The following is a 15,027-nucleotide window of genomic DNA, read 5'->3' on the forward strand; positions in this document are numbered from 1 at the left end:
TGTTTTAATAGTTTCATGGATGAGATGAGACTAGTGTTAAAGTTGTGTGAACTGTCAGTTATAAACTGTGAATTTAGTAAAAAGTAGAAGTGAGTTCCCTGCTCGATAGGGTCCCATTATAAAGGTCTAAAAAGTATAAAGTGTGATTTCTCAAACAGATTAGATTAAAGTGATAGAGTCCTAAAAATTGTGACTCATTTAAAGTTTAAAAGAGTGTCTAGCTTAAGGTATGAAACAGTAGAGTTCAAAGAGGGCATGGTTTCAACATGAACTGCTGTTTAAAACAAATGACATTTGCACCTGGAAATATTGCCAATCCGTTTGTTTACAAACATGCTGATTCCTGCTATTAACAGACACCAATGTGTGTCTATGTATGAAACCACAAGCCCAGCCACACCACTCCATGCTCATGGCATTACCGCCACCAAGTGGATTTTATCATGCTTTACACCTGCACATACTGACCCTCTCTAGGTAATATGTATCCATTATAAACAAAATGTCTTCTACTTTTCTACTTTCATATCTGTCATTAAATTCTCCTAACTTCCGGGGTCCTAGAGTATTAAAAGTGGGACTGGAAATATAAAGTTATAATATATATAATATAAAGAACTAATAAAGAAATTGGCAGACGTGCATTTAAATTCAAAGCTCCTTCTGATTGGAACAACCTGCCCAATACCCTCAGAACAATCAACTCATTTCACCTCTTCAAAAACTCACTAGTACCATTCCTCAAAACACCATGCTGCTGCTTTTAATGGTATTGTCTTCTTGCCCCTTATTACTGCTTGTTTGGTCACTCTGTTGTCTGAATCGTTAGTGCATTGTGCAATGTTTGTATAATATCTATGGTATGTATGTGTGTATAGTATATATGTACATATATACATGCATGTGTAAATATGTACATATATGTGTATGTGCGTGGATATATACGGATATATATAATATAATATGATATGGTATATATAGAAATATATAATATAATATATATAGTACTACAGTATGTGTGTATTGTATATATATGTGTATAATATGCATAATACTATCTCGCTCTATCAACTTCTTACTTTTTCTGTAGGTTGTTGTGGGTTAGGGGAATGTGTCGGTGGGTCGGTGAATGGAGCCTCCGTGTGCTGCTGTGTTGTATGTTTGTTCATGGTGAATGGAGCCTCCGTGTGCTGCTGTGTTGTATGTTTGTTCATGTTGCATTGTTCTGTTTTTGTGTTGGACCCCCTTGAAAACGAGATGGTGCATCTCAAGGGGCTAGCCATTAAATACAATTTCTAACAAGTTCAGCCACAACAAAAATGAAGTGGATCCCCAAATGACTGCTGGCTGCCTGTTGGGTTGATGTAGCTTAGTGGGTTGATGCAAAATGTTGCTGAATTGCTCTCATAAAAGATTTATGTTGTGAGAAATAAAATATGATGGGAAAGTGGGTTACCAGGCAGGCAGACTGAGCTGTTTGTATATATACAGAGTAAATGTGGATATGTTTTTATTAAGTAGTGGAGTTTGTTCCTGGATGCGGGGATTAATTTGATCGCTGAAATGTTCTTGATTGCCCCATTAAATAAACATTAATTAACAATTTAAATAACATAGCTTGAAAAGCAGTAAGGGTTGATACCATTGGGTTTGAAGGGATTTATTTGATTGGAGACGAGATTAAGGGATTTTTTTTTATGTCCTTTAATTTTCTTACATGTGATTACATTAGAAAGTAAGCAGCCATATTAAGGGGCTGTTTAAAGGGGCTTCAATGTGTTTCCTCAATTAATAACTTCATTTTAAGGGGGATTTCCATGAATTAAGGGGTGAATGAATGTAAACGTTATTTTAAGCCTGTGGAGATCAGAGACAGTGCAGAGGGAGAGGTTGTGCGCTCTCCTCATAAACAGACAGAGAGCCAGGAGGATTCTATCTGCCTCAAACAGAGCTGAGTCTGAGACACACCAAATGTATCCAGGGAAGTTGTATGGGGGATGTATTTAATATTTTGAAACTTAATTTGATCCAGCCAGCGTGTCATCTTTTATTTGACTAATTATGTATTTTTCCAATGTGATCTGTTCTCTCTCTTTATTTATGTGTGTGTGTGTGTGGTGGGGGGGGGGGGCCTGAAGTCTTTATTGCAGTGTTCAGCTAATTCTTGTTTTGTTTTAATGTCACACACATCACATTAAGTAGAAAATAAATACATAAATATACTGCCATCTTAGCTAGCCTGGATGGAAAAACCTCGCTCCGAGTTTTCCGGCTATGGGCGGAAGTAATAATAGCCCCGTGCTGTGCTACGAAAACACTGCAGCACAGGCCACCGGAAGACAGGGGCGGGTCTTCTGCTGTCTTCCTGTCTCCGTAGCGTGATTTCTAACCCCACATAGGATAAGCAATAACCACGCCCTGTGGCGCCGGGATTGGCCAGGAGCATTGAAGCTTGGGACTAAAGCACCTGGGGTTTTTCATCTTTTTAAATAAAGATGTTTAAAAAACTATTGCTTGTTATATTTTCAGTGCTGTAGGCTACCTTTTCTCTGGGTAAGAATCGAGCTTGAAATTAACGATATGATACATTATATTATATGAGCTATGAACGTGAACACAACACCGTTTATATTATTGCATGTTTTTGTAGATTGTGTACATTGTGTAGATTACAATTATTATGCTTATTATTATTATTACTATGCTAAGGTGACCATAATTCATTTCAATGTCCGCTCTCAATGTCCGCTCTCGAAATCGCTGTCCTTTCTCAAGAGCTATTCAGTTGGTTCATGAAATCGCTGTGCTGCGTGCCCTCCAGTGTTGCTCCTGGCCAATCCCGGCGCCACAGGGCGTGGTTATTGCTTATCCTATGTGGGGTTAGAAATCACTGATTTCAGTGGCTCGAAAGCGGACATGTTTGGAGAGAAGCTCGCGCTGTTAGAAAAAAAATCAGGCACAACGCGAGCGGCCGTTGGAGCTAGCGAATAACCACGCCCAACAAATTTACGTAATTTGACGCGCCCGCCCCTCGCTCCACCCCCGCGCCCTTCACGGCAGGGTGAGCATAATTCAGCCGCACGGGGAGGGGGCGCTGTCGGCTGACAGGGGCTGCTCGAAAATGTGACTTCACGGCGACGATACGTATCTGAGCCAGCCAATCACGTTGTCCTGCGTTGTTTGGGACGTGTATAAAAGGCGACCGCAGATGGGGGTGGGTGGGGGGAACCCCCAGAGAGAGAGGGAGGAGAGGAGGAGAGAGGGGGAGAGGAGAGAGGGGGAACCAGAGGAGAGGAGGGGAGAGGAGAGAGGGGGAACCAGAGGAGGGGAGAGAGGAGAGCAGAGGGGGAACCAGAGGAGAGAGAGGGGGGAGAGGGGGAACCAGAGGAGAGAGGGGGGAGAGGAGGAGAGAGAGGGGGAACCAGAGGAGAGGGGAGAGAGGAGGAGAGAGAGGGGGGGAACCAGAGAGGAGAGCAGAGGGGGAGAGGGGGAACCAGAGGAGAGGAGGGGAGAGTACCAAACTCAACTAGGTACCAAACCAACAAACTCTACTGTATAGTCTTTTCCTACGTTTAGTTTTTCTGTCGAGAGCAGAGTGGCTTCGAGGGAGCGGATTGGCCGAGTCCGAAGAGGGAGGCGAGCCGGCTCACTTGTCATCGTCCTCCACTCTCCACCACTCGTCCACCTCTCCCTCCTCGGTGTCGTCCCCCACGTAGTCCCCCCAAGTGTCATACACATCCCCCTCCTCATCCTCCTCCTCTTCCTCCCCCACCAGTTCACCTCCGTACTGCTGCTCATCCTCCTCATCTACCACGACTTCCATCTCCTCGATGTCGTCGCCGTCCTCGTCCTCGTCGTCCTCGTCGTCGTCCTCATCATCCTCATCTTCCTCCTCCTCCACTTCTAACTCGTCCAAATCCCCGTCCTCTACCTCGCCGTCCTCCTTCTCGCCCTTGGAGAAGGAGGAAGGAGAGGAGAACCCTTCAGTTCTGTCCGCAAGGTAGGACCTGCTGCTGGAGGGTAAGAAACGCGAGGTAGCGGTCTTTGTGTTGATGTAGAGGCGAGGGGGAGGGTCCCGCTCCTCCCCGTCGGGGGGGGAGGAGGGCAGGCCGGTGGCGGCAGAGTCGGCTCTGGATTCGGGGACCAGGGAGGGAGGCGGGGGCAGGGCCTCAGCGGCCCCGGGGCTCCCGTCGTCGGGCACGTATTCGCGGATCTCGCCCGGCTCCAGGGGGTCGGCGCCGCACGGGTAGTGCTCGCTGCACGACAGCTTGCCGTCCAGCCGGGAGATGAAGAGCATGCCTTCACGGTGTTCCTTACAGTACGAGCTGGGGCACATCTCACAGAACGAGGCCGCCTCTTTAGCACACACGTCACACTGGTGCCACGGACACTCCCATCGCCCTGGAGACACAAGTTCACGCTTATTGATCATGATAAGCCAACATGATTTGGTCATTTTGAGGTTAAAGGTGCAATAAATACAATGTTTATTGTCCCATAGCATAAAAATGACATTAATAAACTGCAGAGGGTTGCCAGGGTTGTTAATGATTACCAATGGTTTAGCCAGGTGCTGAGATTTCTGGCTTCTAGGGATGGGACAATATATTGAAATTCAATATATCATAATACAAAAATGTGTCCATGTGTCGTGGGGGCAGAAAAATGAACCGCAATTTTTGTTACATTTTATTCTGCTGTAGAAACGCCAAAATGATGACCTTTTTTCAACTGTTCATTGATGGAGGTCCGTGCTAGTATGAGTGAGACATCAGCATTGCAAAACTTTTTGTTCTAAAGCCAAAAAAAGCAAATGGCAAAGCAGTATTATTATTCCAATATTTTGCATGATGATGTATGACCTATTCTCAGTTGGATCCCCACTCTAATCAGCTAGTGTCTCTATTGTGAAAATGTGATTTCATTATTCATGTCAGTTACAGACCACTGTCAGCTGTGCCAGAGACCTGCCAGTGTTGTTCTTGGTCATAAAAACACAAAAAAAATCACAGATTTTTAGTAGTATAATATAATAGTAGGTACGAAGCCTTCTTGGCAGAACTGCATGTGATACAATGAAGCATCTCCACCCCACTTGCCTGCAGGTCTCTTGGCCAGGTTGAGACAGTCGGCATGGTAGACCTTGGGGCAGCCGGGTTTCTTGCAGGACACGATCTGTCCCCCGTCGCCGCAGCTGAAGCACTCGTCCTCCCTCTCCTTGGTCACCTCCTGCTTGGTCTTCTTCTTGCCAGGGACCTTCTTCTTGCCTTCCTTCAGCTTCTCTGCAGACGGCTGGTTCTGCACATGGACAAAGACGCTCAGAAGATGGTCTAACACAGGGGTTTTCAAAGTGGGAGGCGGGCCTCCCCGGGGGGAGGGGGGGGTTGCCTCCAAGCAGTTTCAGGGGAGGCTCAGTGAATGGAAGTGAAACAATATTACATTAGTTATCAAAAGGAGACCACATAGAATAGCCTAAATGTGTGTGATCTGGTTAATGAGATAGTTCAGAGATACAGTAGTTTGGGGGAATTTTACTATTTTCCCAAATGTTTTATGTATTTGGTGTAGTCTGACAGCAATATCACAATCAGGCCGAGCTAAAAGTGTTGAAATGTGAGTCTTCACCTTTGTCGGTCGGACACCCAGGAAACCGCTGCAGTTGGGCGCTCCACATTTACACACAGTCTTCCCATTGCCAAGACACTCCAGGTTGTAGTTGAATGTCAGGTCCACACCTGTTGTATGTACTGCATTAGCTCCACACTGTACTCAGATTATAACAAAAATCATCTGCATTCTGATATTACTCACTGATAATATAAATGATCAATAATATAATATATAATATAATATAATATAATATAATATGATATAATAATATGATCAATAAAAAGACAACGAGTTGGGACCTTTTGCGATGTCCTGCAGAGCGAACAGTCCCACCCTGGTGTCCCCGTTCACAGTCCACTTCTGAGTCTCACAGTTGGGCTGGCAACAGTGGTTCATGAAGCGAGCCTGGTTGCCCTTGGGCCCGGCATCGATGATCTGGTCCTGACATAACAACGTACAAGTGTAGGCTTAGGACACGCACCGAGCATTTCATTTGAATGACAAATGGTGTGTGCTGCTCCCCCGGCGTGCACCACGTTGTTTTGTTTGACTCAGACTCACCTTGTCCAGTGTAAGCATGTAGAAGTTACAGATGTCGTTCTCCTGAGCATGTCGGATCCTGGTTCGACATTCTTCCTCATCGATCACCTCTCCCACATATTCGTTCACAAAGGCCCCCTGAGAGAGAGAGAGAGAGAGAGAGAGAGAGAGAAGCGAGCGAGCAAAGAAGAGATGGTCAAACAGAAGGGAACGAGGAAAATGTGGATAGTTCATATCACATTTATCAAAAATATTCTCTCGGCTTTCTCCCGGGCTGCCTACCTTCTTGATGTCGCAGATGCTGCGTAAGCCCCAGCCACGGGACAACGTCCTGAAGATCTCCACGCTGGTGTACTGGCGCTTTGTGAAGGCCTGGTTCTGACAGCGCTCCCCCGCCACGCACACCTGAGGGTGGCACTCGTACATCAGCATGCGGTTGATGCACTCCGAGTCGCCGCCGCACGCGTTCTCGTCGGACGCCTTGCAGTTGCAGCGCGGGATCTCCGACAGGTCGGCCGTGATGATCTGCACCTTGCCGATTGGTCGGTTCACCTGAGACAATGGCACAGTTTTTTTTCTTAAGCGTCACATGTTATCGTTATTATTGGTCAGTCTAACAAAGTGTGTTTTTGTTGATACGCTGTTACCCTAATGTGTCTGTATGGAGGAGGTTTCTTGTCATTCTTTCTCTCCTCCTGAAGCTGCTTCATCTCCTTCTCCGCCTGCAGCTCTTTGAAGCGCTCTGCTGCTTCAGTCAGGGCTACAAGAACAGATACAGTGTTTACTTAAACTATTTAAAATAATAACTTGAGCCAACTGAACTAAAAATGTGTAATAACATTTTCAATCGAGCACTTGCAAAAAAAGACAGTTAACTCATTGAGTGCCAAGGACGGACATGTTCGTCATTTCAAATAGTAACGTAGAGTGCCAAGGACGGACATGTTCGTCAATTGCGTTTTTTGACGGTGGGGCGTCGATCAAAGCCTTCTGCCTCTGATGTACAAATATTATAGCTATTGGATGTGTCTAACCTATTTTACAGAACCCTTAGGTGGCGACAGTGCTCTCCACATAACAGAAAGGCAAGGAAAAAACAAAGAAGAAGTCGTTATGGAAACGGAAATCGCATCGCATCCGTATGCATCGATATGCTGAAGCACGTTACTGCAGCTGTGCCTGCAGCAGCCAATCTGCTCCCACAATTGAGCCGCTCCGTGTCGGTTGCGACAGCAAATCCGCACATCCACACCGTGGAGTTGTTATTATGCTCAACTGGAAGCATCGTTGCCGGTGACAAACACGCGGAACGCTGTAAAAAAGCCTGGCTGTCCGCACCCTTCACTGTGCGCACAGCAAACTCAGCAGAGAGCCACCACAGACAGGAGGAGGAGTGTGCAGTTGAGGCGAGGCGGGGCGGGGCGGGGCGGGGCGGGGGGGGGGGGGGGGGGCACGCAGAGCAGCACGCAACACCCAGACAGACCCAGGCAGCAGGACAGGATTGACAAACGCAAGCCAGAATATCCGATGCCCACCAGCAGCAAATCAAAACCAGCAAGAAGCTGCAACCAGCAGCGCACGCAGGGGCCAGCGCTGCTGGTTGTAGCTAAAAATATTATTCTGCCAAACAAAATTCCCTGGCCTAAACTGTTTTATTGAAGGAAATTATTTTTGAGGTGTGACTACATTAGAAAAGATTAGCTTCAGAGTCAGTGATGTGCTTGAAATGATTAATTTCACAAAAGGCCAATTATCTCAGCTTCTAGAAAAAAATTGCTATTTTTGGATGAATCAAGCTATCTTCTCCGGCTCATAACTAAAGAACGGAAAATGGGATCAATAAACTTTTTTTTGCGGATGATAGAATAGAGTCTCATCGTTCTTTGTGCGTGTTCAGTGTTTACATAGTAATATCACACAATATTCTGTGGGCCTCGAGAAATCACTGAAAACGCTCTGAAACTCTGGCACTGGGAGCGTCCGTTCTCCAAAAGTGGCTGGCACTCAATGAGTTAATAGGCTACATGCCTGTCTTGTAGATTGCATCAGCACCCTTGCCCATCTTCTCTATGTTCTGCGTGTCTCCTTCCATGTAGGGGAAGACTCTGGCCTGGTACGTCCACACAAAGTCTTTGGAGCCAAAGAACTGCACCGGGAACTCTCCCACCTCATGCTTCATCCTCAAGATGTTATTTGGGACGTCTTTGGTGAGACAGACTTCTGCGGGCCACCACCTTGAGCAATGAGAGACCCCAGGGTCAAATGTTCATCAGCCTTTGGTGAGAAGAGAACCACTATCAATAACAGGGGGAGACTATTTCTCTCTCCTTACCTGTAACGTCCCCACTTGACCCACAGGAGGTCCTTGATGCGAGGCTTCTTCCCAGCTTTGCAGTCGTTGCAGAACCAGCTGCCCTCGGGCATCTCCATGCTCAGACACTCCCGGTGGAAAGCAGCAGGACAGGCCTCACAGCACAGCAGGCTGCCCCCTGCAGGCCGCAGCAAGACACAACACATCACTGAGACGGCAACAAAGTGGAAAGCGTCTTTACCGTCTTTACCGTCTTTACACTATTCAACAAAACCAGTGCACAACTGTATTTTGTGGCTCATTTTTGCGCTGCTAATATGAAAAAGCAGGAATTTGTTTTGTAACATCAGACATTCTTGTTCAGCCGGTGATGACACGCAGCATCTTCTTTACATTGTAAAACGAGAGATGCGAGAGTTTGAGACTTTTGATCGATGCTAGAATAGAGTTACAGTCATCTAAGGATGAATGACTTTATCCAGATTACATCCTGATAAAAACCCTGTGGAAATACAGTAGCTCTCAACTGGAGGAAGCAAGGTCATTGAGACCAGGAGCGAGCACCTAGAGAGATGAGGAATGCAGAGTGAAGAAAGGCCTCCAACGAAAGATTCTGTTTCCCTTTAGATAAGACGAGTTATGACCATAAGCACCGAGCGTTATGAATTGAACTGACTGAACAATGCGACGTGCAGACCTCAGATTTGGGAGTTAGTGTTCCATTGGGTACGTTTTGTCTGTCCCCGATGCTGCAGTCCTCCGTGTCTGCCTCCTGCTTGGGGGTCTTACAGCCTGGGGGGCTGGGAGACGCGGCCACGAGGAGGACATCGCTGCTCTCTGGAGGCTGCGGGACCGCAGTGACCGGGGCAGACGATGTGCTGGGCACAGGCTTTTGTTTCTTCACAGATGCAACCTGTCCATGGCAAGGTGTCATCGTGTTATGAGTGTATAATTGTGGCATCACACTGTTTGGGTACTAACTAACATGTTTTTTTATTGGGTTAATTTTCAACTTGTGTACTCTTGTGTACCTGAGTGTCCGTGACGACCCTCTTGACCTCTGAGGTAATTCTCTTTGACTCCTAGAAAGCAAAGACAGAACAGGTTGTGAAAATACAGCAACAGTTTCAAAACTACTCCAAACTGTCTATTGGAACTCTTCTTCTTCGTCTCTTTCTCAGCGGCAACACACCTTCTTCTTTGGAGGAGTAGCAGACACTTCTTCTATGGTGCATTCCAGAACCTTGTGGGACAGCTTCCTCGGCCTCTTTCGGTCTTGGTTCATTGAAGGTCATGTGACTAATGTGTGCATTACCTATTCAAACTCAATAAAGAATATCACAAAGGTCATGTGACTACTGTATGCATTACCTATTCAAACTCAATAAAGAATATCACAAAGGTCATGTGACTAATGTGTGCATTACCTATTCAAACTCAATAAAGAATATCACAAAGGTCATGTGACTACTGTGTGCATTACTTATTCAAACTCAATAAAGAGTTGTGGCCTGCAGCGGCCACCTATTCTACATGGTACTGCAGGATAGTTGATACTGGATAAGATGACGATGACAATACGCAGCACAGTTAAGATGACGATGACAATACGCAGCACACTGAAGTATCTATTTACCAGATTTGAGAGGTAGATGGGTTTTTTCTGGGGTCTCTGCAGCAGAGCGAGAGCGTTGTATCAATATCAATAGAGTATTGTATCAATATATCTATATATATATGTATATATATATATATGTATATATATATATATATATATATATACATATGTATATATGTATCAATTGTATCAATAGAGCGTTGCGAGGCGATCTGCAAGGCTCTCAATTGAGATGCTTTTTTCATGAAATATAAATGAATGCCAGAGCAATTTAAGGAGATTTGTCCAGTATTCAGTACCGGTACTTGAGTACAAATGCAGGCAATACATGTAAACAGCACTGTTGTGTGTATTCGCTCACCTTAAGCGTGGTGTGGAGCTCCGTGTCTGTGAGGCAGCCCTGGTTGCCGAAGATAAAGGCTCTGTCCTCTCCCACCGTCTCGCACAGCATCCGCCACTTCTCCTCCACCAGCTGCCCGTCCAGATCAGACTGAACACCTGGGAGGAGAGCAGGAGGGAGAGGACACGTTTTAGAGGAAGGCTGACTTGTGGTGACTTAAAAATCATATTTAAAGCTGGAAATAAGGTCCAGGTTGTAAAAAAAACAGAATTCTCCTTTAAGGGCCTGTGTCCACCTAGCGTCTTTTCCTCAGGTCCAGCATCTTTTTTCAGTTGTTTCTAATGGGGGGAGAGCGTATGCGAGCGCACACGGACGTCTATAGAAAGTGCGCTGCACCCAGCGTCTATTTCAAAGCGCTCCGGGTTTTTGTGCGCCGGCTCCCAGCGCTCCCAGCTGAGAATAATTTAACTTTTCAGAAAGACGCTGGTGTCGGGTGCTGCTTTTCTGGCAACTAATCATATGGAGAAACTATCGCAACAGAGACAGAAAGGCTCAATTGTGGGAGCAGATTGGCTAGACACTTAATATTTCTGGTGAGTGTTGTGCTTACTGCTTTTAATAGCGTAGCCTACCTACCTGTGTTGTTAGCTTGCTAGCTGTCAGCTATCAAGCTCCTACCGCACTGAACTAACGTTGCTTCCTTGTATATTGTGAGCTGGGATCAGCGCTCCCCAGCGCACTCCCAGCGTTTAACGTCGGAAAAAGATGCTAGGTGGACACACACAGGCCCTAAGACTGCAGCCTGCTGATATGGTGTGAAAAGGACAGAGAGCATTGGTATTTGTATTGACTGTCACTGACCTGCTGTAGGACAGTCCCGGAGGGGACCAGACTCTATAGAGGTTGGTGATGGGGATGTCGGCGGTGTCGTTGCTGTTGCTGGCGTACGACTCGCTGAAGCCGTACATGTGCAGCAGCTGCCAGTTGGCCATCTGGCCGTAGGTGTTAAATACCTCGTCCCCCTTTCGAATGGGGCGCACGCAAACCATCTTCAGACTGTCCTGAGAAAGACACAGGATGTAAGAGAACGAACGAGAGAAGAGAGGATATGGGTCAGAAAAAGAAGGGACTCAGACTACGAGACAGAGAGAAAGACATAGTTGGACACTCATTAAAAGAAAGCAGGGCCCGAAATGAACATCCGTCAAGCGCCATTGGCGACTAGATTTGACGTTTGGCGAGTGACACTCAGAGGTTGTGCGTGCGTGCAGCTAATTATAACGAAGTGGGCGTGTCCCCTCACCGGTGTGTACTCCAGATTGGCGTTGTGACTCGACACGTGGTTAAGCATGTCGGCCATAGGAACCATCATCGGTGGGTTGGGGGCCGCCTCCTCCTCCTCGTCCTCCTCCTCCTCGTGGGGCTCTTGGAAACTACAGCGATAAGAAAGGAGAAGGTGAAGATGAAGATTCCCTTATTGTGATTGTAACTGTGACTTGTCATTTCATTCAGAACCGGGAGTTGAAGACCGCCGTTTTCTGTTGTTGGCCAATTGACATAAAGGTGAAAACATGAGATGGTAAGAGATGTTCTTACAGGCATATAGCCTATGAAATTAGTAGCCAAACTTTGGTTCTGGTTGTGTGTTTCAGTCAACCGACAAAATTAACTGTTTGGCGTAGGCAAACTTTAGTTCCGCCTGTGTGTTTCCAGTAGGATAATTAATTATACTGTATGTTTTGCAAGTACTTGAGTAATATGATATATCAAAATTTGATGAGAGTAGTTGAATATTGAATTGACTTAAAATGCCCAGCCCTAACCCAAACGCGGTTGGTCTCTTGCCTGCTAACCTGTAGGCCATGACAAAGGCCACCAGCTGTGTGTAGAGCTCCAGGGTGTGTGTGCTGGGGTTCCAGAGATCCGGGTGTCTGCTGATGAAGGGCAGGATCACGTCTGTGTATTCCCTCTGGATGTTGGCCAGGTCTCTGTCCACCGCCTAGGGAACACATGTTCCCTTCAACAGGCTGGATCTCTCCTCTCTGGACCTGTGACAAGAAGCAATCAAGTGAAGGATGCTAGAATTCAAATACTGAGCGCAGAACAGCAGCATTCTTCTAAACACGTTAGACAGGCCTGGAATTCATTAATTAATTGATTGCTTGATTGAGACACTGTTTGATTGACAGCTGACCTCTGGGAAGTGCAGTGCAGAAACACCATAATATAGCTTACATCTACATCAGTAAATTTGCTTTGTTACTTTCAAACCAATCAATTCAGGAGGTAGACATTCTTGCTGGGAAACGTATACACTGATTGAAGACTGTTCCTCACCAGAACATGGGCTGGTCCAGCGCCCTGAAGTTAGTCCAGAGGGAGAGGTAGGGACTCCATTGGGACCGCGGGTTCGTGTACTCATACAGCAGAGCCAGCAGCAGGGGAACCCAGCCCGACGAGCTCTCCAGAGAGGCCCTGTCTGGGAAGGGGAGAGAGAGAAGGCGTAGAGACAGTGAGATCAGCCTCAATCGCACATGTAGCTGGGGGAAGAAATACTACATACATGGTATTTATCATGATACATCCAATGCAGGGACAGCTCACCCTAAAATCCAAAATACATATTTTTTCTCTCCCCCGTAGTGTTATTTATCCATAGATTGTTTTGTGTTAGTTGCCCGAGTTTTGTAGATATCGGCCCTAAAGATTTTTCCATAGAGAGTTTCATGTAGGAACTATTTTCTATTCTGGACCAAACTACACCCACTAGCTAGCTGCTGCTAGCTGCAGTTTCATGTCAGAACTAGCTAGCTAGCAGCTAGTGGGTGTAGTTTGGTCAAAAGAAAATAGTTCCTACATGAAACTGCTCACATTCACAACAAGGTCCGTGGATTATCTTGAGTAACCGGGTCATAATTTCTGGAAAGTTTCTGGAAAGAGACATTGCTGTTGAGCTTTTCAAATGTTTTATTTTTGCAAATTGAGCACCACAGGCCGAGCGCCACTAACACAAAATGATCTCTAGATGGATAAATAACAACTCAGGGGAGAGGGAAAATATGTATTTTGGATTTTAGGGTGAGCAATTTCGTTAAATATCAGTATATAGGTCCGTTCATGCTTTTCTTCCCCTGCTTGTTGTCACCTTGTTCCAGCAGGGCAGAGACCTTAGTTGTTGCCTGGTGGAGAAGAGCAGATCTGGGGATGGTGAACAGAACCTCCCCCTCCTCTATGTCCTCCTTAGCCAGCATGCCATACTCTGCCACTGTCCCCTCTTTGCTCACATACACCTGGGAGGGAGAGAGAGACACGTCCAGCTCAAGGAATGATGTTCGCTCACCTATATCAGGCTCTACCTACTGTATATCAGGCTCTACCTCTTTTGAATGACAGATTCAGGCAGACATATATACATGTTGATTTGACAGATTAAAAAATTGATACCTGATGCAGCATTTGTGTGTGTATCCCTTTAAGACCGCGAACCGCGTGAATGCGGTTCGCAGTCTTAAAGGGATACACACACAAATGAGGGATGTATACACGCAAATGCTGCATCAGGTATCAATGGGTTAAGTAATAGCCTACATACATAAAAGGATATCTGAGATTATTGTGTAAATTGTGAGAACAATGACCTTATTGCTGAGCACTAGGCCGACTCGGTCACACCATTGTAGAAAGTTCTGCAGAGGCTTGAGCTCTGAGCCTTCGTCTACCTGTCAGCAATGGAGTCACATGGATATTATAAACATCATTATATCTTTGCATCTGCAATCGGACGTCAGAGACGGGTAGGAGAGCGTTTTGAACAGCCGAGTCCCCCAACTGACTTATGGAAGTTTGTGTGACGCTAGTTCCAGAGTGTATACGGAGAACATAGCGTAACATTATGGGGCTAGGATCCATTTCACAGCAAACAATTTGATGCAGGAAGTAAAACAGGTATCACACACACACACACACACACACACACACACACACACACACACAATGGTTCAATTCCATTTAGGAGTTCCAGTGCCAGGGCCCTCATTACTGTTATAGGTTATACCTGCTTGCTTTACATCCTGCTGCCACGTCAAAACGGTTGCTGTGAAACGGGCCTAGATAAGATGAGCTAGTTCACACAAATTGGCAGGTAGACAAGCTGTCGAACTTTCTAGGCTACATCAAAGTTCAAAGTATGTGGCCTCCTCTCCGCTCGCCATGTTTTCTCTCTCCTACTTTATTGTTGTTTTGGAGATCATGGGGACCAGCGTCAAGCCAGCCACAATACAAAACGGGGGTTTTCCCCTGGTTATTGCTTTCAAAATAAAGGCATAATAATAATGAAACGATGTTAAAAAATATATATACCTTATACTTTGAAGGGAATATTGCTCATTTCCGGCTGTGTTGGAGTATATATATGTGTGTGTGTATATATATATATATATATATATATATATATATATATATATATATATATATATATATACTACAATGGGCGGGGCGTCGGTGAGTTCATACGTGTGACGTCACCTGCGCTATATAAAGAGCTGTCTACAGTTGGTCAGCCTCTGGTGGAGCTAAACCCGAAATTGCTATTCGTGTTTTCCAGGCATA

At 45.8% G+C, this 15,027-nt stretch overlaps 1 protein-coding gene and 1 pseudogene across 2 annotated transcripts; both read right to left on the bottom strand.

Moving 5' to 3' along the window:
* Nucleotides 1-3,646: 3,646 nt before the first annotated feature.
* Nucleotides 3,647-9,746, bottom strand: LOC310771160 (histone-lysine N-methyltransferase, H3 lysine-36 specific-like; the record flags this gene model as incomplete). Its single annotated transcript, XM_083663822.1, has 12 exons — nucleotides 3,647-4,401; nucleotides 5,091-5,298; nucleotides 5,626-5,735; nucleotides 5,910-6,051; nucleotides 6,172-6,288; nucleotides 6,433-6,702; nucleotides 6,798-6,910; nucleotides 8,179-8,384; nucleotides 8,483-8,639; nucleotides 9,143-9,374; nucleotides 9,493-9,543; nucleotides 9,654-9,746. The coding sequence occupies 12 exons, from the start codon at nucleotides 9,744-9,746 to the stop codon at nucleotides 3,647-3,649; spliced, it is 2,454 nt and encodes an 817-aa protein (XP_083519948.1).
* Nucleotides 9,747-9,944: 198 nt separating this feature from the next.
* Nucleotides 9,945-14,806, bottom strand: LOC310771161 (N-lysine methyltransferase setd6-like; annotated as a pseudogene). Its single transcript has 9 exons — nucleotides 14,786-14,806; nucleotides 14,058-14,138; nucleotides 13,565-13,709; nucleotides 12,757-12,898; nucleotides 12,273-12,467; nucleotides 11,723-11,852; nucleotides 11,285-11,480; nucleotides 10,441-10,577; nucleotides 9,945-10,133 (listed from the first exon to the last, which is right to left on the bottom strand). The product of its transcript is annotated as an N-lysine methyltransferase setd6-like (transcript).
* Between the last annotated feature and the right edge of the window lie 221 nt (nucleotides 14,807-15,027).

The sequence above is a fragment of the Poromitra crassiceps genome, assembly GCF_964638095.1.
Source record: "Poromitra crassiceps genome assembly, contig: HAP1_SCAFFOLD_382, whole genome shotgun sequence".
NCBI lineage: Eukaryota > Metazoa > Chordata > Actinopteri > Beryciformes > Melamphaidae > Poromitra > Poromitra crassiceps.